The sequence below is a fragment of the Mastigoproctus giganteus genome, chromosome 10 (assembly GCF_048544385.1).
Source record: "Mastigoproctus giganteus isolate SK-2022 chromosome 10, ASM4854438v1, whole genome shotgun sequence".
In the NCBI taxonomy this organism is placed as follows: Eukaryota; Metazoa; Arthropoda; class Arachnida; order Uropygi; family Thelyphonidae; genus Mastigoproctus; species Mastigoproctus giganteus.
The window spans coordinates 92,351,185-92,376,806 of NC_143584.1; the positions used below are offsets into that span (position 1 = coordinate 92,351,185).

Below are 25,622 nucleotides of genomic sequence, written 5' to 3' on the forward strand. Positions count from 1 at the left end.
AAACTGCTAGATTGGGGATACAAGGACTAATAGATTAACAGTAGCCACTGGCAGAGGTGAAAGTGATTCTTGCACTGCTTCTATTGGAATGAGCCGCAGCCTGGAAAATAAGATGCAGGATATTTCAGAGACTGCTGGGAATCATTGGGGTACAAGTAAACACATGGGTTGTGTTAGGGTAGCTAAGAAAAAGAACAGGTGCATGTATACTTGTGTGTACACCAATGCTAGGAGTTTAGTAAATAAATTTGATGAATTTGAGGTATTGCTCAAAACATCAAAGGCAGATATTGTTGGGATTTCAGAGACGTGGTGTCACACAGATATAAGAAATGCAGAACTGGAATTTGGGGAGTACAATGTGTACAGAAAGGATAGACAGGATAGGAAGGGAGGAGGGGTTATGCTATTAATTAAGAAACACATAAAATCCAAGGAAGTGAAGCCAGTCGACATCGCTGGACAGTGCAGTGTCGAGTCAGTTTGGTGTGACATAAGCATTGGGAGATCAAAATTGAGAGTAGGAGTGTGCTATAGGCCTAATGACTCTGATGAGTATAATAAGAAACTGTTCGGAGAAATAGAGTGGGCCAGTAAATCAGAGAGTCTTATAATGGGGGATTTTAATTTCCCAGATATTGACTGGAATTTGGGGGCTGGTCACTCACACAGTAGCAAGGCTTTTGTGGATTTATTGGATGATTGTTTTCTACATCAGCATGTTCGGGAGGCAACTAGAGGGAGTAATACTCTTGATTTGATTATCAGTAGTGATTCTTCATGCATTCAGAATCTGCAGATAAATGAACCACTTGGTGGCAGTGATCACAGTGTGCTGAAGTGGGAGTTACTCAAAGAGGTAACTACCATTAGGGGTAAAGGGAAGGGGTATTGCTTTCGTAAAGGCGACTACAATGGACTGAGACAGTATTTAAATTCTATACAGTGGGATCAACTGATGATATTGCCAACAGCAAATTCAAAATGGGAAGCATTCAAGGAACTTATCGTGGAAGCTACTAGGCTTTACATACCAACTAAGAAATATTGTTCAAGGTTTAGGCCTAAATGGTTGTCAGATGAACTAATGAGGCATATGGCAGAGAAGAAAAATGCATGGGATACATACAAATTAACACGTGACACGGATGCCTATGATAGATACAAGTTGATCTGTAACCAAGTTACAAAGGAGGTTAGGCAGGCGAAGGCAGATTACGAGAGATCCTTGGCAAGGGATGCGAAGAAAAACAGCAAAGAGTTCTTTACTTATGTAAACTCTAGAAGGAAGGGGATGAATCAGATTGGTCCACTTGAGATCGATGGGTCAACTGTTGATGACCCTGCTCGGGTAGCTAACAAACTAAATGAATATTTTGCATCGACATTCACACATGATGAATTATAACTCATCACACATGATGAGTTATTCAGCGAGGGGAATGCCAGAGGTGTATTCAACTCTAGCAGTAAGCTAGAGAATCTTGTAATAACTGAGAGCAAAGTGGAGGAGAAATTGTTGAAGATAAACACAAGAAAGGCACCTGGGGTGGATGGGATCTATCCAGTTATATTAAAGGAGGCAGCAAAGGAGGTAAGCAAACCCTTAGCCATATTATGAGAGCTTCCTTGGACTCAGGGGAGGTACCCATTGACTGGAGATGTGCAAATGTGACCCCAATTCACAAAGGGGGATCAAAGGCTGACACAAGTAATTATAGACCTGTGAGTTTAACTTCTGTTCCCGGAAAATTAATGGAGGCACTGGTGAAAGAAGCACTGCAGGATCATCTAGACAAGACTTCAGTTATAGCTAGGACACAGCATGGTTTTGTTAAGGGGAAGTCTTGCCTGACCAATTTGATTGGATACTATGATGCAGTCACAAAAGAACTGGATGCAGGGAATAACTTTGATATTATATACTTGGATCTTAGAAAGGCTTTTGATACTGTTGCACATGGAAGACTGCTGCACAAATTGGAGCAGTGTGGCATTGGAGGCAAGTTGCTGCTATGGATAAAGGGGTGGTTGAGGGGGAGAAGACAGAGAGTGGTAATCAATGGACACTGCTCATCGTGGACTAATGTTATTAGTGGAGTCCCTCAGGGTTCAGTATTGGGGCCTTTATTGTTTTCTGTATTTATAAATGATATTGATGATGGTATATCAGGCTTAATGTCCAAGTTTGCAGATGATACAAAGGTTGGCAGGGTTGTCAAGGACACTACTGACACTATGCTGCTGCAACAGGATTTGGAAAGGTTGAGCAGATGGGCTTCGAGGTGGCAAATGAAGTTTAACATTGACAAATGTAAAGTACTACATATGGGAAACAGCAACCCCAGAGCAACGTATCAACTCTGTGGTACTACACTGACAGTGGTAGAGAATGAAAGGGACCTGGGGGTGGTGGTGCAGGCAGATATGAAGTTCTCTGAGCAGTGCAGACGAGCTGCAAGAGTAGCTCATGGTGTATTGTCAATGATATATAGAAATTTTTCTAGCAGGGATAAGGAGGTGATTATTCCCTTGTATAAGGCAATGGTCAGGCCACACCTAGAGTACTGTATACAGGCCTGGAGGCCTCATTTCAGGAAGGATGTAGAGCTGCTGGAACGAGTACAGAGAAGGGCAACTAGATTGGTGAATGGGACAAAGGGGTTCTCTTACGAAGAAAGGCTTAAGTTTTGCAAATTACAGTGTCTGGAAACTAGGCACCAGCGGGGTGATCTGATAGAGGTGTACAAAGCCTTGAATGGTTTGAGCATGCTCAATGCTGATGGGATTCTTCCTCTAGCTCAGAAAAATCACCTGAGAGGGCATAAATTCAAATTGAGGAAAGACAGATGTAGGATAGATGTGCGGAAATTTGCCTTTAGCCAGCGGGTGGTTGGTGGGTGGAACAGACTTCCATCCCTTGTCGTGGAAGTTGATAGCCTAAATAAGTTTAAGGCTCAGCTGGACAGGTATTTCGAACGAACAGAGGGGTGAAGTGGAAGTGGTTATTTTTATTTATTTATGTTACTTTTTTTTTTTTTTTTTTTTTGGCTGATGCTGCATAAGCTTGCTTTCTTGCATCAAATGCCTCTACTAATGCTAAATGCTAAATGCTAATGCTAATATTCGTAAAATTGGACAGATGCTAAACTATTATCAAAAATAAAATTTTTATTTTTGATTTGGTTTTAACCAAATCAAAAATAAAAATAGAATACTAAATATAATAAATGGGATATTAAGGTTATATTTTAAGTCAGGGAATCTCTTACTTGAGATATTTTCCAGGAATAACTGCACATGTAAGGTTTAATCAGAATAGATGGAAATTGTTTCAAAGACCTGCTTATAGAAAGGGAAGAACCTGGCAACAAGACAAAGGAATAAAATCAAGCCTTTACCCTAAATCCATGCATGGCGAATAATTGAAAGTATAATGGGAGAAGATTACCCGAAGCTTGATGGGGGCTTTTTGTCTATACCATCTTCAAAGGGGAATCAAGCATGTGTCTAAGACTATATATAGCACTGGCACATTCCATTGCCGTATTTCAAAAGGGTTTCAGGATGGATGAGTAGGTGAAAGGAAGAGAAGCAGGATAGAAGGAAAATTCCCACTCCCTCTTATTTCACTAATAGTTTGGGAATTTGAAAATATAGGGATTTAGAACAGCTGAAAGGTCATTTAGAGGAAAGAATATGAAAGTTTCCACGAGTGGAAACTTTCATATTCTTTCCTCTAAATGACCGGGAGCGTGACTACCCATCCGCGTTAGCAGAGGTCCTGAATGAGGGGCAGGGGCCTGTTATGTCTAGTAAAGTCCATAATATCCATAATTCAAAAAAGAACAGAAAAATACACAAATAATTTTTTACGAAGCAGAATCCGTTTAACAGAATCATGTATATATTAAATAAGTAGTTAGTGTAATGATTTTGCAAATTTGGGCACGTGTTTTGCAACAGTCAAAAATCTGTTTATGTTGCATATGCTGCTGATATGAGTTCAGCATATTCGGTTGTGCACTTATGTAAGGACTAATTTCTAGGAATTCTGTTTATGCAAGCAAATTAAGCCTTATGCAGTTATTATTAAAAAAACTTTTTCTCCCTTATGGGGTTTTTTCCTGCCCCGTAACAGGTACTGGTACCAAATGCATGGGTAGTTGGTTGTATCCAGTTGCTATTATTATTATTACTGTTCGTCAAGGAACTCTCTTGCTACCTACAGGTGTTCAGAATTGTGGCTTTCTGGAGTATCATGTAAGTGTTCTCTGGGAGGCATATTGCTATTAGGTTCTTGTGGAGGCTCTTTGGCACCATGCTAGTGGTTGACACAATGATCAGGATGGTCATTACTTGTTCCATATATCTTTGACTACCTGTCTTAGGTCTGAGTCCTTCCTGATCTTGTATGTTGTCTGGAGGTTGCTGGTGTTGGGCACCACTGTGTCATCCAGGTAGGTAGCCATTTCCTTCTTGTCAATGATAATTATATCTGTTCTGTGGGATTGTCTTCTCCATTATTATGGCACAGTCCCAGTATAGTCTGTGAGTAGAGATCTCTAGTATGGCCATAGGCTCATACTGGTAATATGGTAACCTTTCTTTGGTCAGCATGAGGATGATAGTGCATGGTCAGTATGATGTTGATAGTGCATGATCAGCATGATGATGATAGACACATGTCATCAATGCCACCTGATCATCCAGTGTCCTGCAGTGATGTGCTGGATTGTTTCTGGGACCAGGTGGTATTGCTAATCGTGTCTTCTGTTATTCCAGAGTCCTTTGCAATGTATTTCCCATAGTTTCTGTTGTTGATTACCTGATCTTGAATGGCAAGCATGAATCCTTCAGTCTTGGGGGAAGAGCGTTTCTTTCATGAGCCAAGCTTTGGAAGCCATCTTATTTGTGTTTTCTTGATGGAGGCCATGGAGTATCTTCTTTGCCCATTTTTCTGTCTTTGTTTCTTCTGTCTGTGGGAGTGTGGTCTCCTTGTTGAGGTTGGGTGTTGTGTGTTGTTTGTCTATCTTTCTTATGGCTTGGTAGACACCAGGAAAACACCCTCTCTCACATCATGTGAGAGAGAGTGTTTTCCTGGTAGCAGTCCCGCAGGTTCTTAATTGCCTTCTTCTCTTGTTCAATGAGGTCAGTCAGTCCCCTCCCTCCTTTGTGAGCTATCGTGAGTTTCTCGATGGCCAACTTCGGGTGATGTTGGCGATTATTGGTCATCATTATCCTGGTCGTTCTCAATCTCCTCCCGCTCAGCGTTGGCCCAATCTACAATCCTAAAAGAGTATGTTAGTACAGGTAACCCTCGTAAGTCTCTCGATGGCCAACTTTGGGTGATGTTGGCAATTATTGGTCATCATTATCCTGGTTGTTCTCAATCTCCTCCATCTCGGTGTTGATCCAATCTACAATCCTACATACCTGAAAGAGTATGTTAGTACAGGTACCCCTCGTATAACATAGTTATTAGGTTCCTATAAAATGCCGTGTTGTTCAAAACCGTGTTATATGAGACTAAAAAAAAGGTACCAAAGGGGGATTACGTTCCAAAAAGCTAACAAAAATACACCATTCTAGATTTTGTGTATCTTCTGCTCTCTTTAAAAAAATCAGGAATCTGGTTTTGTTTACTTTTGCTTGATAAATCTTTGAATTTTATTGTATGGAACTAAGCATTTTTCAAGCTCTCCTTTGAACTTTGTGCTCCTTTCATTCAAGAATCTGCATTCAAAAAATAAGATTCCAATTGCTTGCTAACTTTATGCCTTACCCTATGCTTTTTAGTGTAAAATTTGGAAGTTTAGAATTTTCATCTGCACTATCAACCTCTGAATTGATTTGGTTTTACCTCGTGTTCCTGGTGTAATGGTTAGTACTCTGGTTTTACCTCCGATGCCATTTCACCAAATCCACTTCACCAGCCTCTCTTTCTACCAGTAATTCTTGACTGATTACTGAAATACATTTTCAGTAATCATATCTTTATTTTTTTTATTTTTTTTAGGAGCGTTGGCAACTAAGGCCATATTACTCTGTGTATATTGTCTATAAATTGTGTGTGTTCTGTGGTCGATTTTGTTTTTCTGGGCGAAAAAGCCAAGTTTCCGGGAGAAAAAACCATGCTACCCAAGCCCGACTAACTCGGCCACATTGTGAAATAGACCCAGAAAAATTCCTCCCATCATCGACAGGATTCAAACTCAGGTCTTTTCAACCCGGTGTGGGGAGGAGGGTGATTCTATCAACTGTACTACATACGAGGGCTTCAGTAGTCATATCATCAAAACCTTCCCCTCCTACCAACTGATTCCATTTTCTGCCGGTTCAACCATATTTTCTGAATAAACTGACTCTGGCCATATATTTTTTCACACACACCTAATATTGACGGTTTTACTTCTTTCAGCGATAAAGCTATGATTCTGATACAGTCCACAATTGCAAAATGTTTCCATTACTTCAATAGATTAGGAATAATTTTTTCCCAAAATCCATTGTAACAATTTTCTGATATAATGAGTTTTAAAGGTAGGTATAATGCCTTCATCTAATGGCTGAATGAAAGAAGTTGTATTAATCCAGTGGCGGTAGGAACATAACTTCAACGTTTGGATGACTTAAATCTTTTGGATGGCCTGGTGTGCTATCCAATAGTAATAAAACTTTGAAATCTATATAGATTTTTCCACAAGTTCAATAGCACAGAACGTAACCCGGGGATTTCCCAACAAAATAAAATACAGGGATTTCTCAATAAGTTTTTTTTTTTGACTAGCAAGTCAACAGCGGGGATTGAAAGAGTGAAAATGTTGAAAAATTACATCCAACATAATAGCAGGATTTTCTCCACACAAAAGTCAAAAATACCCTGTTATGCGAAGTTTACTGAAATTCTCTAACCGTGTTATACAAGTACCATGTTGTGTAAGAATTGCCACAATTTATCAATCTTGTTAGAGTGAAACTGTGTTGTAGAAGTACTGTGTTATACAGGGGCTGCTTGTACTGGGACTGTAAGTGTTTATGGCTGTGACCATATGCCCACCATTTGGCTTTGATTTCAGCAGGCTTCTCAGTCAGGTGGATCTTAATCTCCGTGTGTTCTGACAGGTAGACCTGCATAATCCCCAGATATTTGTATGTCTCTCCCTGTCATGGCTTCAAGCTCTTCACCAGCCTTCAGCTGGTAGTTTCGTCCAACTAGATGTCCTTGATGTAATGCACAAGTCTTGCATTTATCTAGGCCAGATTGCATCCTGATGTCATTGCTGAACTTTTCAGTGATCCAGAGTAGCTGTTGGAGTTGATTATCAGTTGCTATAGAGTTTGATGTCATCCATGTACAGTGCATGAGAGAGCGTCTACAGGTTTATACTTCTTTTAGTGTATACCCTACTTGCTGTTATTAAGCATGGTGGACATTGAGTTGAGTGCCAGACAGAACCATTGTGGGCTCAGGGCATCTCCCTGGAAGATTTCTCTGCTGATGGGTATTGGTCTGGTCATGATGTCCTCAACTTTGATGGTAGTCCTCCATTTTGCCATGGTTGCTTCTAGGAAGTATATCACTGTTGGGTTTACTTTGTATATCTTCAGTGTCTCTATCAGCCAGCTACGTTGCACTGAGTCAATGTAGTCAATATAGGCCATGTACAGGTTGCAGTGCTTCTTGTAGGCTGGCCCCGTGGCTGCAGTATCAGTAGTCAACAACTCCTTATATCCTTTGCTTGACTGCTTACATCTGTTTTGCTGCTCAACTATGATGTTCTGGCTCTCCAAATAGTCTGATATCTTCTTAGTTACGCAGCTGGTCAGGATCCTGTATACATTGTTGGGAGACAGGTGATTGGTCTGTACTTTGCTGGGTTTGTGGTGTCTTTGTCTGTAGCCTTCAGTAGGTAATTCCTTACTGCAGTAATCCCTTAGTTCATTGCAGGAATGTACACATTATTTTGTTTGAGATTTAGAAAGATCTGCAGTTTGTTTCCAGGGGGATGTAGGTTTTTGTTGTTTAGTTCTATGTCGTGCCTTTTTGGGGAAGTAAGGTTTTTCCTCATTTCCTCTCTGGTAAATAGTTCTAGAATCTTGTCATTTTCATTTGATTTGTCTTCAATATCCATACTGTCTGATGTTTGGTTTGTATCATTGAATACAGGTGTACGAGTATCCTTGTGGGAACAGCAGCTGGTTTTATAATTATTGGTGTATTTACTATGCTTTACTGAGTTTACATGGAACTTAGTTTATTGATACAGTAACCAATATTGATCTAGCCTATTGAGCCAGAGATTCACTGGATGGCAATTGATATTCTTTTCATGGTTGCCTGAGCATAAGTTTGCTTATCTGTGGTTGGGACTGATAAGGATTTTTTGGTTTCCTGATAAGTTATATTATGAATATTTTGTATCCTTTTTTTTGTTTCCAGAGGGAACATTTCTTGGAATAGGCAGGATGTTCTTGTGTTGCAGTTAAGACATTTGGGTGTTGTGGCTGTGTAGTCAGTTTTGTTGTGGGCAGTTGATCCACGTGTGGCATAGGTAGCTGCTCCCCTGTAGATTGCTTGCAAATGGCCAAAACTTCTAGCAATGTCATGACGGGGGGGGGGGGGTTGGAATATAAAGAAGAAAGTTTTCCAATAGGTTGGTCTTGTGTAGAATGGATAATGAAGAAGGTTGGATCACGGATTCTGTCTGTGTCAGTTTTTGACATTGATCATTTGAGCCTGCATTGATCATTGTTGGTGGTCTTGGATTATCAAAGGTAAGGATCATGTTCAGTGTGGAAACTAATGCATCTTGTGTTATTGTGATTCATCTCACCTTAATCACTTGCAATTCTTGCTTTAGTTCTTTGTCTGAACGAGTGATCAGGTCCCACTCAGTAAAGATGCCTTTTGATGTTTTCAGGGAAGCACATGGGGAGACATTGACTGATGTTCCACCAAAAGTTGAGCTTTTGTAATTTCTCAGGTTGTTGAGCAGTGGAAACTTCAACAAGTAAGTCCTGATCTCGGGCAATAAACTGTCATCTTCAGAGTTCCCTTTGCACTCTCTAGGCATTTTTGCACTAGGAAAGGAGAAAGTTTTCCAATAGGTTGGTCTTGTGTAGAATGGATAATGAGGTAGGTTGGATCACAGATTCTGTCTGTGTTAGCCTTTTGACATTTTTCTGAGACAGAATCAGGCTCCTTATGCTTACAAACTGTTACATTCTGTTCTCTAAAAACCTAGTGGATTTCTGGGAATTGAGATCTTTTTGCTCCACTTTACCCTGGACGGGAGAACTCTTTCCCCTCCAGGTTACCAGCCCCACCATATGGAGGCAAGAGCAGTGCCACCTTGGCAGATTTATATCAAAATAGAAAAACGAAGTAGAAGTTACTTTCCTTCTTGATCTAGTATAGTATTTTCTTTACTATGGGCTATATAATTGAGTCTTAGTATACTGCTTTAAATAAGGAAACGATTATTTAGCTTTGCAAGAAAGAGCACAAATTTACTAACAAAGTCACTTGATCACAAAATCGCTTGGCACTTGGAGACGGATAGAAGCATCCATGACACATATGATACTGAATATCATTCTGCGCATTAACTATTAATCATGTATATACAAGTATATGTGGCTGCTTTATTCTAAATGTATTAGAAGGCATTTATCCTATGTATATAATATTTATATACACACTTATTACACTTTTTATGCTGAATTTGAAAATAAGTGTTGATGATTATGCAGGAAATTTTCTGCATACCATGCACGAGATATATGACATACCCAAAATGACATATATCATCATAAATTAATACAAGGAACTTGCAGAAAGTAGTTTTTAATTTGCAATTGAGTGGTAAAAAGATAAAATTACAATTTTTTTTTTTTTTTTCATATTCTCTAACAGATATGGAGAAGAATATGCATGTTGAATATTTCATAATGATTAATATTGTCACCATAAACTAAATCGGAGAGAGATAGATTTAAAATAATCTAGAGGAATTTTTACAGACATACTATAGAATTTAAAAAAAATCAAGCATTGTAGTTAAAAAAAAAAAAAAAAAACACGTGTATGAAAACAATTTTGTTGGTGTAATTTAGAAATACTTTGTGTGTTTGTGTGTGTCTGCATGTATGTGTCATGTATTCAAAACTGAACATTTTTAGTGAAGGCAGTTGTTTCAGAGTGAAAGTGAATTTAATAATCGTACTACTTATGTTTTAATGTGGGAAAAATTCTAAAAAATTATATGGTAGTGCCAAACCAGTTCATTTTGAATTTGGTGCTATCTTTTGTGTTTTCTCGATTATTATGATTATTTATTGCAAATCAGACTTTTTCTTCTCGGGTAATGCACAAAACATACTTTCATTTATATAGATTGCTCTGGCTGAGATCTGAAGAATTGTAACTGGTCTTTAAAAGCTTCCCAGAACTAATGAAACATAGGCAGAAAATTTAGTGTAAAATCATACTTCTGTTTATGTATAAAAAATTGCATATTAGTCTTATTTTAATTAATTACGATGGCTTGACAAACCTTTCTAAAAGGTCCAAATATAAAATTTAGTTGAAATAATCCATCTACTAGAAGCTGAGTTACATGCAGATGGAAAGACAGATGTCAGTAGGCACTTTGTGCATTTGTAAACATGCTTAAAAAGTAAGGCTTTTAGATTTCTCTAGATGATTAACTTCTATTCCTCTATACAGGTATAATTTATAATAAACTGAAAAAATAAATTAAAAACTCTTTCCAGTGTGAGTCATATGTCTTAAAATTTGTCATAAAATTTGATTATGAACGAATGCCCAATCATGTCATAGTGGGAGTTTGATTAACATCAGAAAACATGGCAAAGTTTTCATTAAGGAGCTCTCTCTCTCTCTCTCTCTCTCTCTCTTACTAAAAATTTTTATGGATATTTTAATGTTCTGAAAATACTAGTGCAGAAATAGCATAAGATAATGATAATTTATGTTGTAAGAAATGAGCACAAAAATTAACAGTCAAGAAATGCTGGAGTGGGTGTATGATGTAAGTTAAGCTTGAGTCATCGGCTATGTATTCTTTCACAATACAGTAGGAAGGTGAAAGTTGGTGCAAAGAATTGGAGGAAAGTGTACATCAATAAAGCCAGCTCATTGTCGATAATCATACATGGCCGATTCCACTCAATACATGCATATAATTAGATTTAACTGTATTCATGAATTTTCTAGACAAACAAGTTAGTATAAAGCATCATTTTAGTTTGTAGTAAATCACAAAAGTAGTTGAAATGAGGTAGGTGAAAACATTTTTTGCATTTCATATTGTGAACAGCTTCACAATAAGCTGCCTGTTATTGTACTACATCAAATAAGCAAGACTTCACCAGTAGAGAAAACTAACGTTACTTATTCTTGGTGGATACCACCACCACTCAGATGGCACTGTTTCGAAGTCTGTTGGGCTCTCTGTGGTGGGCAGGTAGGTAACCCCATGATACAATGAGTGACAATCCAATTATGAAGTTTAACTTCACAATGTTGGTGTGCAATAGTAAGGTACTAAAGAGGGTTTAGAGCTGAAAGCTGCAGACACTACAGGAAATTTTCTAGATGAGCAAGTTAATGCAAAGCATCATTTTAGTTTACAGTAAATCACCAAAGTAGGTGAAATGGCATCATTTTTGTTGCAGCTTATATTTTGAACACACACAATGATATTCTATTATGATTAATAATGATTCTATTATTGTGCTACCTTGAATAAAGCAACACTTCGCAAGTAGAGAAGACTAATGTTACTTATTCTCAGCAGATACCACCATCCAGATGGCACCATTTCGAAGCTTGTTGGCCTCTCATCTGTATCTGCCAAGAATAAGTAACATTAGTCTTCTCTGCTGGTGAAGTGTTGCTTATTTGAGATAGCAGTAACAGGCAACTTGTGAAGCTGTTCACATTGTGAACAGCTTCATGAGTTGCCTGTTACTGCTATCTCAAAAACGATGCCATTTCACCAACTTCGGTGATTTACTACAAACTAAAATGATGTTTTGCACTAACTTGTTCTTCTAATAAATTTACTGTAGTCTGAGGCTTTCAGCCCTAAATCCCTTTTAATAATTCTGGAATTTTCATTGAAAAAATCAAAGAAAACAGTTTTCTTTGAAAACAGGGTAGACGAAGAGCACAAACTGCTTACTGAAATATTGTCTGTGGGCTCATTGACCCCATATGACAGACTTAGGGTTAAAATTGATCTATTATCTGACTGCACTCACTCTTGAATCTGAAAAATACCAGATTGAAGAGTAAATGTCCCTTTAAATTTGATTGCCCCTAGATTTTTGCAGGATATTCACTTAATAATGTTGTGTTGCAAAATGACTTTAATGTTATGTTTTCTTTACATTTGAAATTTGTAGGCAGCACAAGTGGCTAAAATTGATGAATCTGCTGCAGCTGATTGTCTTAGCAGACTCAATGATCAAGAGACAAAAGAGAGATTAAAGAAATATACACAAGAAGCATTAGACTATGGGGTAAGTTTTTTAAACTAAATCTTATCAATGAACATTTCTATATTTATACCAGATTAACCATTTTCATCTGTAATAGGTCTGATAAGCTAAGGTAATACTTAATACTGTACTTGTAAATACCATACACATTAATATTCACTAGAAAACTTACTTTGACTTATATAAGGTGTACTTGTATCCTGAAAGAGGCTTCTGAGGTCGGGAAAATTCATGTCTAGGAAATAAATAAACTCATACGCCGACCATTAAATAAAATTTTACTGTAACTAAAGTTTTTTACAAATAATATCAAAAATAAAATCAAAAACAAAAATAAAATCAAAAGCAAATTATTTACAGCAAACTAATGGTTGTATATTATGGAATGCTAAAATCTGTAATAAAAGATCATTTACTATAAAATATGCTAAAATATAAAAATTAAAAGCGCTAAAAACCGTTAAAAACCTGAAGCTTTCGAGAGTGTCAGCTCCCTTCTTCAACAGTAATAAGACTTCCTGCAACATCTCTTTATATAGCAGGTTCACGGTACCTCCACACGTGGTATTTCTCCATGTGGTTCTATCGGCACATGGGCAGAACCGGAAGCGGAAATGGCTCGGGTACGTGGCAAACAAAATCATTCATCCGAACTTAATACAATTGCTTCAAAAATAGGATGAATACGCATACCTCTGTCTCTATCCGTAGTATTCTTACTGAATGAGCCAATCTGTAAACCCTCGAGCCATTTATGCTCCCAGTATCCATGTGCACGATCCAAAATAATAGTGTCCTCCGTGGAGATTTAATGCTGCTTCTCCCAAAAATGTTCGGCCACAGCAGACTTATTGTAATCAGCGGTTCTTATGGCATTTAAATGTTCCGCCAGATGATCCCTGAGCCGTCGTTTTGTTTCCCCCACAATCCAGGTATTCTATTCTATAAACAACTCTGCTACTGAGATCTTTTGGTGTACGGTCTTTGACCTGGGACACAGCTTTGCACAGTCTCCACCCAGGAAGCTGTACACAGCATGTTTTGTAACCCCATAAAATTCTTGCCAGATGCTCAGTAAAGCTCAGATAGTAGGGGATGTACGTGGTGGCTACCGGGACGAACAGCTCCCTACGTTCCAACACTCCTCTGCTATATCTATCCAGGATCCTATGGGGTATCCGCACTTTCTAAGTTCTGCCGTCACACGATTAATTTCTTTTTCTTTATCCTCAGAAGTGGTACAGTGTGATCCTGCTCTGTCAAATAAAGCTTTTGTTACACTATTCTTGTATTGTCCAGCTTGTGCTGAATTATAGTGGGTGTATTGGCCTCTACACATGGGTTTTTTAAAAACTGACATCTTAAGTCTAGAACCCACCCTAGAGACCAATACATCCAAAAACGACAGGGTACCGCCTGTTTCCACCTCTGAGGTAAATTGTATAAATTGGGAGAAGCTGTTGAGCCAGCAAACGGCATCATCCTCCCTCCCCTTCTGGATCAGGACAAAGGTATCTTCAACATATCTCTTACAATTTCTAATAGGAACTGAACATCCACTAAAAACCCTGCTTTCCAACTCCTCCATGGCCAAGTTGGCCACGGTGGCACTAATGGGTGAACCCATGGCCATACCGTGAACCTGCTTATACATAGTTCCTTGAAATAACATGGTAGTACTAGCCAGACATAATTCTACCATGGTACAAATATCTCCAACACCAAGCAGTGATCTATTACCAAGTGAGACATCCCTGGTCAATGCCATTTTTGCACAAAATATTGCATAATTAATAGGGACATGTGAATAAAGATACATCAAAAGAAATCATGCTCTCATTATCATTTATAGTCAAATTAGTAAATTTGACTATAAATGATAAATAAAAAATTAGTAAAATGGAGGTTATGCCCAGTAGTAATCCTGGGCATAACCTCCATGCACAAGTACATGGTGGGTGACCACCCAAGTGTGGGGCCCCACACCACATGGAGGAATGCTGCCCCTCTGTGTTACCAGGCAGTACTAGGTGGTAGATGACTCTCATCAATCGGTGCAATACCACCACTTTGCTTATTGGAGGCTTGAAATGGTTGTTGTTGTTGTCGTTGTTATTGTTATTTTTGGCGCAAGGGCTGCTCAGGCCATATTGCGCCAATCAGCGATGTGGACGATACTCATGATGACTGTTTTGCAAACAGTCAGAACTGATCATATAAGTTTATCCGTTTGATAAATGAGAAAAATTCTGTGAGGTTGGCATCATTACCTATGATATGACAGAGGTTCAAAGATTCTTTAAGATTAGGAAGAAAACTGAATGAGAGTTGCCGGGCATGCGAGTATAAGGTGCATTCAACAAGAATGTACTTCATTGTGAGTTGAGAATTGCAGTGTGTATACTGAGGAGGATCATTGCCTGTGAGGAGAAATAGGTGGGTAATGTGACTGTGACCAATTCTTGCTCTGGCTAGGATTATTTCTTCCTTTCTGTTTTCCTGGAAGCTAGAGGCCCATAATTGTGGATCTGGTTTTATTTGAAAGAGCTTATTATCTGGTTTATTTTGCCATATAAGTGTCCATTGTTCCTTACATATTCTTTGTATATTAGATTTGTAGTCAGCATATGGAACGAGAGCACATGATGAATCTGAATTAGAAGGATGTTTGGCGGCATAATATGCACTTTCATTTCCAGATATCCCAGTGTGGCCTGGGATCCAGCAAAAGATAACTACAAGCTGGCGTTCCTGAGTATGTATCAACGTATCTCTTATAGTTTTTATTAAAGGATTCTTTGGTGAGGAGGTGTTTTGTAGGGTTATAAGTGCACTCTGCGAGTCTGTATATATTATACTCTTTTTGATGGACAGATGGAGAATATTTTGTAGGGCAAGCTTGATGGCGAATAACTCAGCTGTATAACTGCTGCATTCGGTGGGAAGTGATAGAGAGACGGTTTTAAAAGGGAAAACTGCTGCAGCACCTACTGCGCTATCAGACTTTGATCCATCGGTATATATTTTTGTAAAAAGAGGATAATTCTCTGTGTGAGCAGTATGGAGTTGTTGTATATTGATATTTGCCAGGGAATGCTTCCCCCAGTTTAGGAAGTAATTGTCGCAGGATGGTATAGTATAGGCCCATGAGGCGACTGAACAGGTTGGATCTTGGAGGACTTTTTCGAGATGGACATTCCAAGTTTCTGATAGTGCTTGTAATCTGATACCAGTAGGCTGAACTGCACTGGGTTTATTTCTATAAAAAATTTTAAACTGTGGGTCACTAAGTATAGGCCAAATTGGATGGGTAGGCATGCTTCGAATTTTAGCTGCATAATTCAGAAGTAACACCTTTTTTCTGAGACAGAGTGGAACTTCATGGGCTTCAATATAAAGGCTTTGTACTGGCGATGTCCTAAAAGCTCCTGTAGCAGTCCTGAGGGCAGAATGTTGAATAGGTGCAAGGCGTGTAAGTACGCTTTCCCTGGCAGAGTCATAAACTGGGGCACCATAATCAAGACAAGACCTAATTAGAGTTCTATACAATTGAAGCAGGGTATAGCGATCTGCACCCATGTTGTCGAAGAAAGAACTCTGAGTATATTCATTTTTTTCTGGCAAGTAGTCTGCAGATATTTGATATGTTCTAAGAAATTAAGCTTTCTATCAAAAATGAGGCCCAGGAGACAAATACTTTTCATGACTAATATAGGATGATTCGTTAAGTGAAGCTCTGGTTCAGGATGCATCTTTCGTTTGTTACAAAAATGAATGACACTGGATTTTTGATGTGATAGTCGGTATCCATTCTGTGTCATCCATAATTTAATATCGTTAAGAGAGATTTGTAGTTTTTTTTCGTTGAAGTTCATATTCTGTGAACTGCAGGAAACAGTCAGGTCATCGGCATAGAGATATGTATTTACAGGGACGGGTATGCATTTGGTTATATTATTTATTCTTATTGCAAATAAGGTAGAACTCAGAACTGAGCCTTGTGGGACTCCTTCCTCTTGTATATAGATTTGCGAGAGGACTTGCCAATAGCGGACTTGAAAAGTTCTATGCTGAAGAAAGTTTTGTATGAAATATGGTAAGTGGCCTCTGAGGTCAAGGGAACGTAGATCTTTCAAGATGCCAAAACGCCAAGTGGTGTCAAAGGCCTTCTCTATGTCAAGGCATACCATAACGAGATGCTCGTTTCGGATAAACACATTCCTGATGTTCGTTTCAGCTTTGACCATGAGATCCAGGGATGATCGATTTTTCCTGAAGCCAAATTGGCTATCAGATATTAAATGTTTGGAGTCAAGATACCATGTCAGTCGGCGGTGTATCATTTTTTCCAGGGTTTTACCTAAGCAGCTGGTAAGAGAAATAGGTCTATAGTGGTGAGGGATAAAGTAATCTTTCCCTGTTTTGGGAATTGCCAGTACATAGGAGTGATGCCAGCATGTGGGGAATGAATTTCAGTGAAAATACGATTGTAGAAAGTTAACAGCAAGGATAATGCTTTGTTATCTAAGTGTTTAAGCATTGTATAATACACTCCGTCTGGACCAGCAGCACTGTTCTTTGAGGTATATATAGCTTCTTGAAGTTCAATCATAGTAAGGGGCCGATTATATGATAGACACGATTTGGTTTTGAAGTTCAATCGAGATTTTTCAGCTGAAGCTTTAATCTTCTGAAATGACTGGTCATATGCGGTTGATGCAGACAGCTGTGAGAATACAGAGCCTAAAGCATTTGCAATTTCTGCAGGAGTACACAGCTCCTGTCCATTCCAGTTGAAAATTGGGGAGGATGGAGGAGGAAATTTGCCATTTAATTGTTTTATTTTTCTCCATATTATTCTAGAATCTGTATTTTTATTAACTGAATTTACAAATCGGATCCAGGAGTCTCTTTTTGCTTTCTTCCTGATATGGCGAGCCTTGGCTCTGAGTTTTTTATAATTTATAAGATTATTGGTAGTAGGATGTTTGCGGAATATATTCCAGGCTCGGTTTTTTTTTCTTTTTTGGCACTCCTACAGTCCTCATTCCATCAATAATTTATGGATTTACGGGAGCTTGACTGTGACTGTGGAATGGCAATAGACGCAGCTGCTAGGATTTGTTTAGTGATATGGCTGGTGACTATGTCAATTGGACAAGATTCAATGATCTGATTATCAAAGGATACATGATAAGTATATTTTGCCCAATCAGCCTTGTAAAATTTCCATTTCATGCAGTCACAGAGTCTGAAGTCACAGAGTGTGAAGTTTGAATTTTACAGATTAGTGGATAGTGGTCACTGTTCAGTGGATCATCCAGAGCTGTCCACTCAATACAAGGAAAAAGGATTGGAGAGCATATAGATAGATCTATTGAGGACACAGTTCCTGTTTGGAGATGGATGTAAGTTGGTGAACCAGTATTTAGGATGGATAAATTCTGCCTGTCAATGAGCATTTCAATAAGTTGTCCCCGTCCATCTGCATTGGGAGAGCCCCACAATGGATGGTGTCCATTGAAGTCGCCCAATAAACAGAAAGGGGTTGGCAACTGCAGTATTAGATCTTCAAGTTCATGAATAGTGCAAGGTTGAGTGGGCGGTAGATAGATAGAAACAAGTGTTATAGTGACTCCAATTGCTATTCGCGCAGCAACCGCTTCAATAGAGGTTTGCAAAGGAATATGTCTGTAAGGGACTCGTGAATCTATGAGAATAGCAACCCCACCGTGAGCTTTATTTGTAACTGGTCTATCTTCTCTGAAAAGAGAATAATTTTTGATCGAGAGAGATACCTTAGGAGTTAAATATGTCTCCTGTAAACAGATGCCAACTGGATTATGACGCTTAATTATTTCCTGGATGTCATCAGTATTGCTACGCAAGCCTCTGCAATTCCACTGGACTACGTTATTCATTGTTTAGATTTAGATGAGGGAGCTGAGTCTGTCTGTTTTTTAAAAGTCTGTTTGCCGCGGTCAATTTTAATTTTATCTCTTTTTGAGAAAACTGGTCTCTTGTCTATTTCATCTTCCGGGTGGATCTCCAGAATGGTTTCTGTTTCTTCCTGACTGGGGATTTCATTGGTGTCCATAAGGACGGAGTCAACTGGCTGTTTGCTAACGGGATCTGGTTTCTCTGTTTGAACGGATATTACAGGGGGTGCATGAACAGCAGGTGGTATGGTGATTGGCGTGTTGTTAACCCTGCTTGATATATGTTGCTTTGATGATTGTGGTGCAGAAGAGAGCAAGGATCGAGCCCATTCAGCAATAGAGATGTTTGGTGGAATTGATGTGTCAGTTTGGATGGATGCTGAATGAAATTTTTTAGAGGCTTCGGCATATGTACGTCTAGGCATCTGTATTTGCAGTTGCTTTCGTGCTTCTGGGAACGAGACTTTCTTTTCTATTTTATATTTCTGGATTTTTTTCTCGTATTTCCACTGTTCACAATTTTTGAGGAAGGCTGGATTAAGAGAAGACTGGGCATTACAATCAGTTTGGGTATGCTCTTTTGATCCACAGTTTGGGCATACTGGGTCACCTCGAAAGACTGTTTTTGAGTGTCCAGATTTCTGACACTTATAACATCTTATTGGGTTTGGAATATATGGCCGTATGCGACAATGCAAATACCCTGCTTTCACTGACGAAGGTAGGTTTGGTGAGCTGAATGTTAGTATGATGCTTCGAGTTGAAGTTAGCTCGCCATCTTTTTTCATCATGATTCTTTTGGCCTGTGTGACTTTCTGTTCCTGCAATTCCTGAACAATTTCCTCCTCTGAAACATTCATTAGGTCCGATTCTGAAATTACACCTTTGGATGTGTTTAGTGTAGCATGTGGGGACACCTTGACTTGATTTCCACTAAATGAGTTGAGTCTAAGTAGAGACTCAGAGTGTTTAGAGCTTGTGGTCTCTACAAGTAGGTCGCCAGATTTTAGTCGCCTCACCATTTTCGGGGAACCAGCTACGTTCTCAAGACATTTTTGAATGAGAAATGGCAATAGATTGCCTAAGGGCTGGTTTGTCAGTGAATGGAGAATCAGAAAACTCGGATGTTCAATTCGAGGAGTATCCGTTTTCAGTCTCTTTCGATTGGTAGAGTCGATATCAGGTTGATGCAAATCCGTATTATTCAGATTTGCAGTCTTAATCGGGGGGAAGTTGTCATATTCCATGTTTTGCTCCTTTTGGCCCTGGGGGTTTGCTTTACCTCCCAAGTTTCCGGCCCTGCCACGGGGAGGCAGGAGCAGTGCCACTAGGTGACCAAGCGGTTGAGTTATTTGGTTAGTACTGTTAGAAATAGAAACAAAAAGGTGGCTTCCCTTTCTGGGCCTTTGCCTACTTCTTGTAGTGCGAAAGTGCTGCAGTAATTTATAAATAAAGAAAATGGTAGTTGGAACGAAATATAATTTGTTCAAAGGCTCTTTGGATATAACGCTTTTTGGAACGCACAAAAATCACTTGGTCACGGAACGCTTGGCACCCGGGGCCGCTTGAAATGGTGGAACCCATGTTTAGTCTCTAGAGCTAAGTTCCGGTCAACCCTTCCCTATCCCCTCCATCATGTAGTATGATTGATGACTTTTGAAGTTGTGATGAACATCGTGGTGAGATCCAATATTCCTTACATTTCGAGGGTACAGCTCTAAAACGGTGTTCGCAGGCTGGCAGCTAGTTAGTACACCGGACCGAACCTATTGGTAACTCTCTAGGAGGCTTCCGGATCAGCTAGTGTATAATCTTGCTACCTCTACTCTGCCAGATAGTGACTGGAGGGAGTCCAAGTAATGTGTATGCGGGGAGCATTGTCGAGGCCACATTATGTCAAGGATCTGGGTATATTCTTACTATGTGTACACGTGTACACCATATCCAAAAATTTCATTACTTCATACAGCATATCCCACTCACTTTTTCTTACTATTGAATACACCATGAATTGTCAAACTAATAGAGCAAGCTTATCTGCAAAAAGATCTAAACCTCCCAAGCACTTCCTAATTCATTTCACAAATATACGTGGTCTCAGTTCTAATCTTAACGATGTCCATTTCCACTTGCAGTCTGCCAAACCCCATGTACTTTTTCTGACAGAATCTCAGTTATCGGTTGATTCAACTACTGCTCATCTCAGATGCCCAAATTATTCGCTGTATGATTCCTTTCGCCTCAAAGGTGGTACTTGTGCATATGTCCGTTCTGATATTCCCTGTCAGAGACTTGGCAATTTGGAATCTCCTCTCCTTGATCTTCTCTGGCTTAAAATCTCTCTACCTCATTGTGTAAAATTCATCTGTTGTCTCTACCGTTCTCCCAACTCCACTAATCACTTGGAGCTTTTTGACTTCCTCTCTTTGCAACTTGACTTTCTCCATTCCAACTTTCCTGACAGTGAGGTAATTTTCCTTGGTGATTTTAATGTTCACAACTCCAGCTGGCTGCCGTTTTCTAGTTACACCGATCCAGCTGGTCGAGATGCTGAGTAGTAATTGTAAATTCCAAGGTCATTAGTAATTGCTTTTGCAATTACTAATGACCTTGCGCAGGTTGTTCATTTACTTACAAGAATACCGGACAATCCTAATCATACAGCCAACACTCTTGATCTTTTTCTCACAAACAACCCTTTTAAGTACACGGTCGAATTGAGAGGTCCTTTAGGCACTTCAGATCACAACTTGGTGATTGTCTCTTCTCCAATGGAGCCTTTATCTCATGGTTATTCCCAACCTCGTGTTGTTTGGCATTACAAGAATGCAAAATGGGATGACCTGCAAGATTTGTTTTCTTCTTTTCCTTGGTTGGATTACTGTTTCAAAACTTCTGATATCAACGTTTGCTCAGATCATGTCAGTGAAATTATTCTTGCAGGAATGGAATCCTTTATCCCCCACTCCACTTTAAAATCTCATCCTTTATGTAAGCCTAGGTTTTCCAATAAATGTGCTAAGGCTGTTCAAGAGAAGAATGTTGCATATCGTAATTGGCTTGTTTCTAATTCTTCAGTTTCATTTTCTGCCTACACCAAAGCTTGCAACAATTGTAAAGCAGTTATTAATCAGTCCAAACTAGAGTTTGAACAGGCTAAGAGTAGAAAACTTGTTTCTTGCCCTGTGGTAGCCGAGCATTCTGATCCCTTGCCAAAGCTATTGGCCGCAACTTTTGCTCATCTCTGCTCCCACCTCTGTCCAAACCAGATGGTTCTGTTGTCACTTCAGCCAAGGGTAAAGCTGACCTGCTAGCATCCCATTTTTCTTCCAACTCATATATTAATGAACTTGGTGAAACACCTCCCACCATTCCCAACATGCTCCATTCAATGCCTCCTGTGGTCTTCCGTGAAAAGGATGTCAGAAGGATTTTGATGAATCTTGATGCTAAGAAAGCTCCAGGTCCCGATGGTATTTCTCCACTTGTTCTCAAAACCTGTGCTCCTGAACTTACTCCTATTCTTTGCCGCCTTTTTTCACTTTCTTATTCCAAAGGTGTTTTTCCTTCTGCTTGGAAATTTGCTCATATCCAGCCAGTTCCTAAAAAGGGTGACAAATCCTTCCTATCCAGTTATTGTCCCATTGCAATTACTTCACTTTCTAAAGTAATGGGGAAATCAATTAACTGCCAACTCTTAAACTACCTAGAAACCTTCCATCTGATCAACGATCGCCAGTATGGATTCCGTCAATGTCGATCCACTGGTGATGTTCTGGCTTATGTTACCCATTTATGGACTAATTCAATGGAAAGGTTCGGTGAAACACAAGTAGTTGATCTTGACATCTCAAAGGCTTTCGATTGTGTTTGGCATAAAGGTCTTCTAAACATGCTTCCATCTTATGGTTTGCCAACTGTTTTTAGTAATTGGTTATCCAGTTTTCTCTCTGATTGCTCACTGAGGGTGATGGTAGATGGCTCTCTGGCTTCTAACTTCTCCACTAATGCCAGTGTCCCCCAAGGTTCAGTTCTTTCCGCCACTCTTTTTCTCTTGTATATTAATGACCATCTTCCATTGACTGGAAATCCTATTCATAGTTTTGCCGATGATAGCACATTGCATTCCACTTTCCATTTTGAGAAACCTTGCCCTTGTTCAATCAGCTTCAACTTCTTGAAAATCTGCTACCAATTCCATAAATGCCAATCTTCAGGTAATTCTCCAGTGAGGCAAAGAAAACTTAGTTGATTTCAACCCTTCTAAAACTCAGTCTTGTCTTATATCTCGCAAAAAGGATTCTTCTGCTCCTATGCTTATCTTTGGTGACACTCCGATATCTAGGAAAAATTATATATCTCTTTTAGGGATTACCCTGACTTCTAATCTCTCTTGGCACAAGCACATTACAAATATTGCTTCCTCTGCATCTAAAAAACTTGGTTTTCTCTTTCGCTCCCGGTGTTACTTTTCTTCCAAACAGGTGCTCACTCTGTATAAATCGCAAATCCGCCCTGCCATCGTATGTTGTTCCTACATCTGGGGTGGTGTCCCCAAAACCTCTCTCAGGCTTCTTGATTCCATTCAGAAGAGGGCAGTTAGGTTAATTAATGATTCATCTCTAACAGAGTCTCTCTACCCACTGTCTCATAGACGGACTGTTTCTGCTGCATGCCTCTTCTACCGATACTTCCATGAGCACTGTTCTTCTGAATTGGCTTCTATAATTCCCACTCTCTCTTTCAAAACAGTCCGAACATGTGCTGCCACCAGCCAACATCCATTTACTGTCCAACTTCAAACTCACAGAACCAACTTTTCATCTTCTTCGTTTATTTATTCAATTGCCGTTTTCTGGAACAACCTTCCTTCATACGTATTTCCTGAAAATTGCAGTCTACAGAAGTTCTAGTCCAATGTCAACAAATATCTTCTTTCGTCTTCTCAAACTCCAGCCCAAGGACGGTGCTAAGTACTATAGGTTCTAATACCTCTCGTGTAGCCGAGTGGTCAGGAGCGGGAGTGCAGTGGCACATGCTCTTTGAGTAGACCGGGGTTCAAGCCTCTGACTGCTAAATACGGTCAATCTGCCAACCCGCACTGGACCAGCGTGGCAGATTATGGTCCATTTCCCTCAGCATGAATTATTGAGGAGGCTTCCATCCTGCAGTGGGTTGATAATGGCTGCAATTTACTTTTTTTTTTACCTCTCGTGTTTGGGGTTTACATTAAAAAAAAAAAAAAAAATTCCCCCACAAAATTTACAAACTCTCTACTGTCTTTAATAACATATTGGACTGCCCCACTATAAGCGCAATTAATTTAGCCAAGTACCCTGATAGTGCATAGGAAGGACTCCCTATAAGTGAAACTATAGGCCTCAAGGGTACTTCTGCCTTATGAATTTTTGGCAGTCCGTCAACGGTGGTCCTAAATACAGAGGATTATAATAAGAAGGCATTGGATCTTCTGCAAGATAATAACACTTATAAGGTGATCCAGAGGAACCCGTTGGTGGGCCTGGAATGGCGAGTTAACGAATTGGTGCATTCCTGGTTGAACATGGAGAAGATTTCCAAGGAGACTTGGAAAAATCCAAAAATTCAAAGAAGTACCCTTGAGGCCTATAGTGTCAATTATAGGGAGTCCTTCCTATGTGCTATCAGGGTACTTGGCTAAATTAATTGCGCCCATAGTGGGGCAGTCCAATATGTTATTAAAGACAGTAGAGAGTTTGTAAATTTTGTGGGAAATTTGACTATAAATGATAATGAGAGCATGATTTCTTTTGATGTTGTATCTTTATTCAGATGTATCTCTTTTAATCATGCAATATATTGTGTAAAAATGGCATTGACCAGGGATGTCTCACTTGGTAATAGATCACTGCTTGGTGTTGAAGATATCTGTACCGGGGTAGAATTATGTCTGGCTAGTATTACCATGTTATTTCAAGGAACTATGTATAAGCAGGTTCACGGTACGGCCATGGGTTCACCCATTAGTGCCACTGTGGCCAACTTGGCCATGGAGGAGTTGGAAAGCAGGGTTTTTAGTGGGTGTTCATTTCCTATTAGAAATTGGAAAAGATATGTTGACGATACCTTTGCCCTGGTCCAGAAGGGGAGTGAGGATGATGCTGTTTGCTGGCTTAACAGCTTCTCCCAATTTATACAATTTACCTCAGAGGTGGAAACAGGTGGTACCCTGTCATTTTTGGATGTATTGGTCTCTAGGGTGGGTTCTAGACTTAAGACGTCAGTTTTTAAAAAAACCCATGTGTAGAGGCCAATACATCCACTATAATTCAGCACAAGTTGGACAATACAAGAATAGTGTAGCAAAAGCTTTATTTGACAGAGCAGGATCACACTGTACCACTTCTGAGGATAAAGAAAAAGAAATTAATTGTGTCACGGCAGAACTTAGAAAGTGCAGATACACCCAGAGGATCCTGGATAGATATAGCAGAAGAGTGTCAGAATGTAGGGAGCCGTTCGTCCTGGTAGCCACCACATACATCCCTTACTGTCCGGGCCTTACTGAGCATCTGGCGAGAATTTTATGGGGTTACAAGACACGCTGTGTACAGCTTCCTGGATGGAGGCTGTGCACAGCTGTGTCCCAGGTCAAAGACCGTATACCAAAAGATCTCAGTAGTGGAGTTGTTTATAGAATAGAATGCCCGGATTGTAGGGAGTGTTATGTGGGGGAAACAAAACGACAGCTGAGGAATCGTCTGGGGTAACATTTAAATGCCATAAGACGCTGATTACAATAAGTCTGCTGTGGCCGAACATTTTTGAGAGAAGCAGCATCAAATCTTCCCGGAGGACGCTATTATTTTGGATCGTGCACACGGAAGTGTAAATGGCTCTTTCTTACATTTTCTATTTTCTTTTATATATTAGATTAGATATTGAAACGGATTGGCTCATCCCAGTAAGACTACTATGAATAGAGACAGAGGTATGCGTATTCATCCTATTTTTGAAGCAATTGTAATAAGTTCGGATGAATGATTTTGTTTGCCACGTACCCAAGCCATTTCCGCTTCTGGTTCTGCCCATGTGCCGATAGAACCACATGGAGAAATACCACATGTGGAGGTACCATGAACCTGCTATATAAAGAGATGTTGCAGGAAGTCT

General features: G+C 39.5%; 1 protein-coding gene across 1 annotated transcript in view; it reads left to right on the forward strand.

The window, feature by feature from the left end:
* LOC150079153 (glutathione S-transferase kappa 1-like) overlaps positions 1–25,622 on the forward strand; it is a 156,280-nt gene that overhangs the window by 102,352 nt on the left and 28,306 nt on the right. Inside the window, exon 6 of the mRNA XM_090382970.1 lies at positions 12,436–12,552. Within this exon, the coding sequence (XP_090239096.1) occupies positions 12,436–12,552 (117 nt within the window). The remainder of the gene's footprint in view (positions 1–12,435; positions 12,553–25,622) is intronic.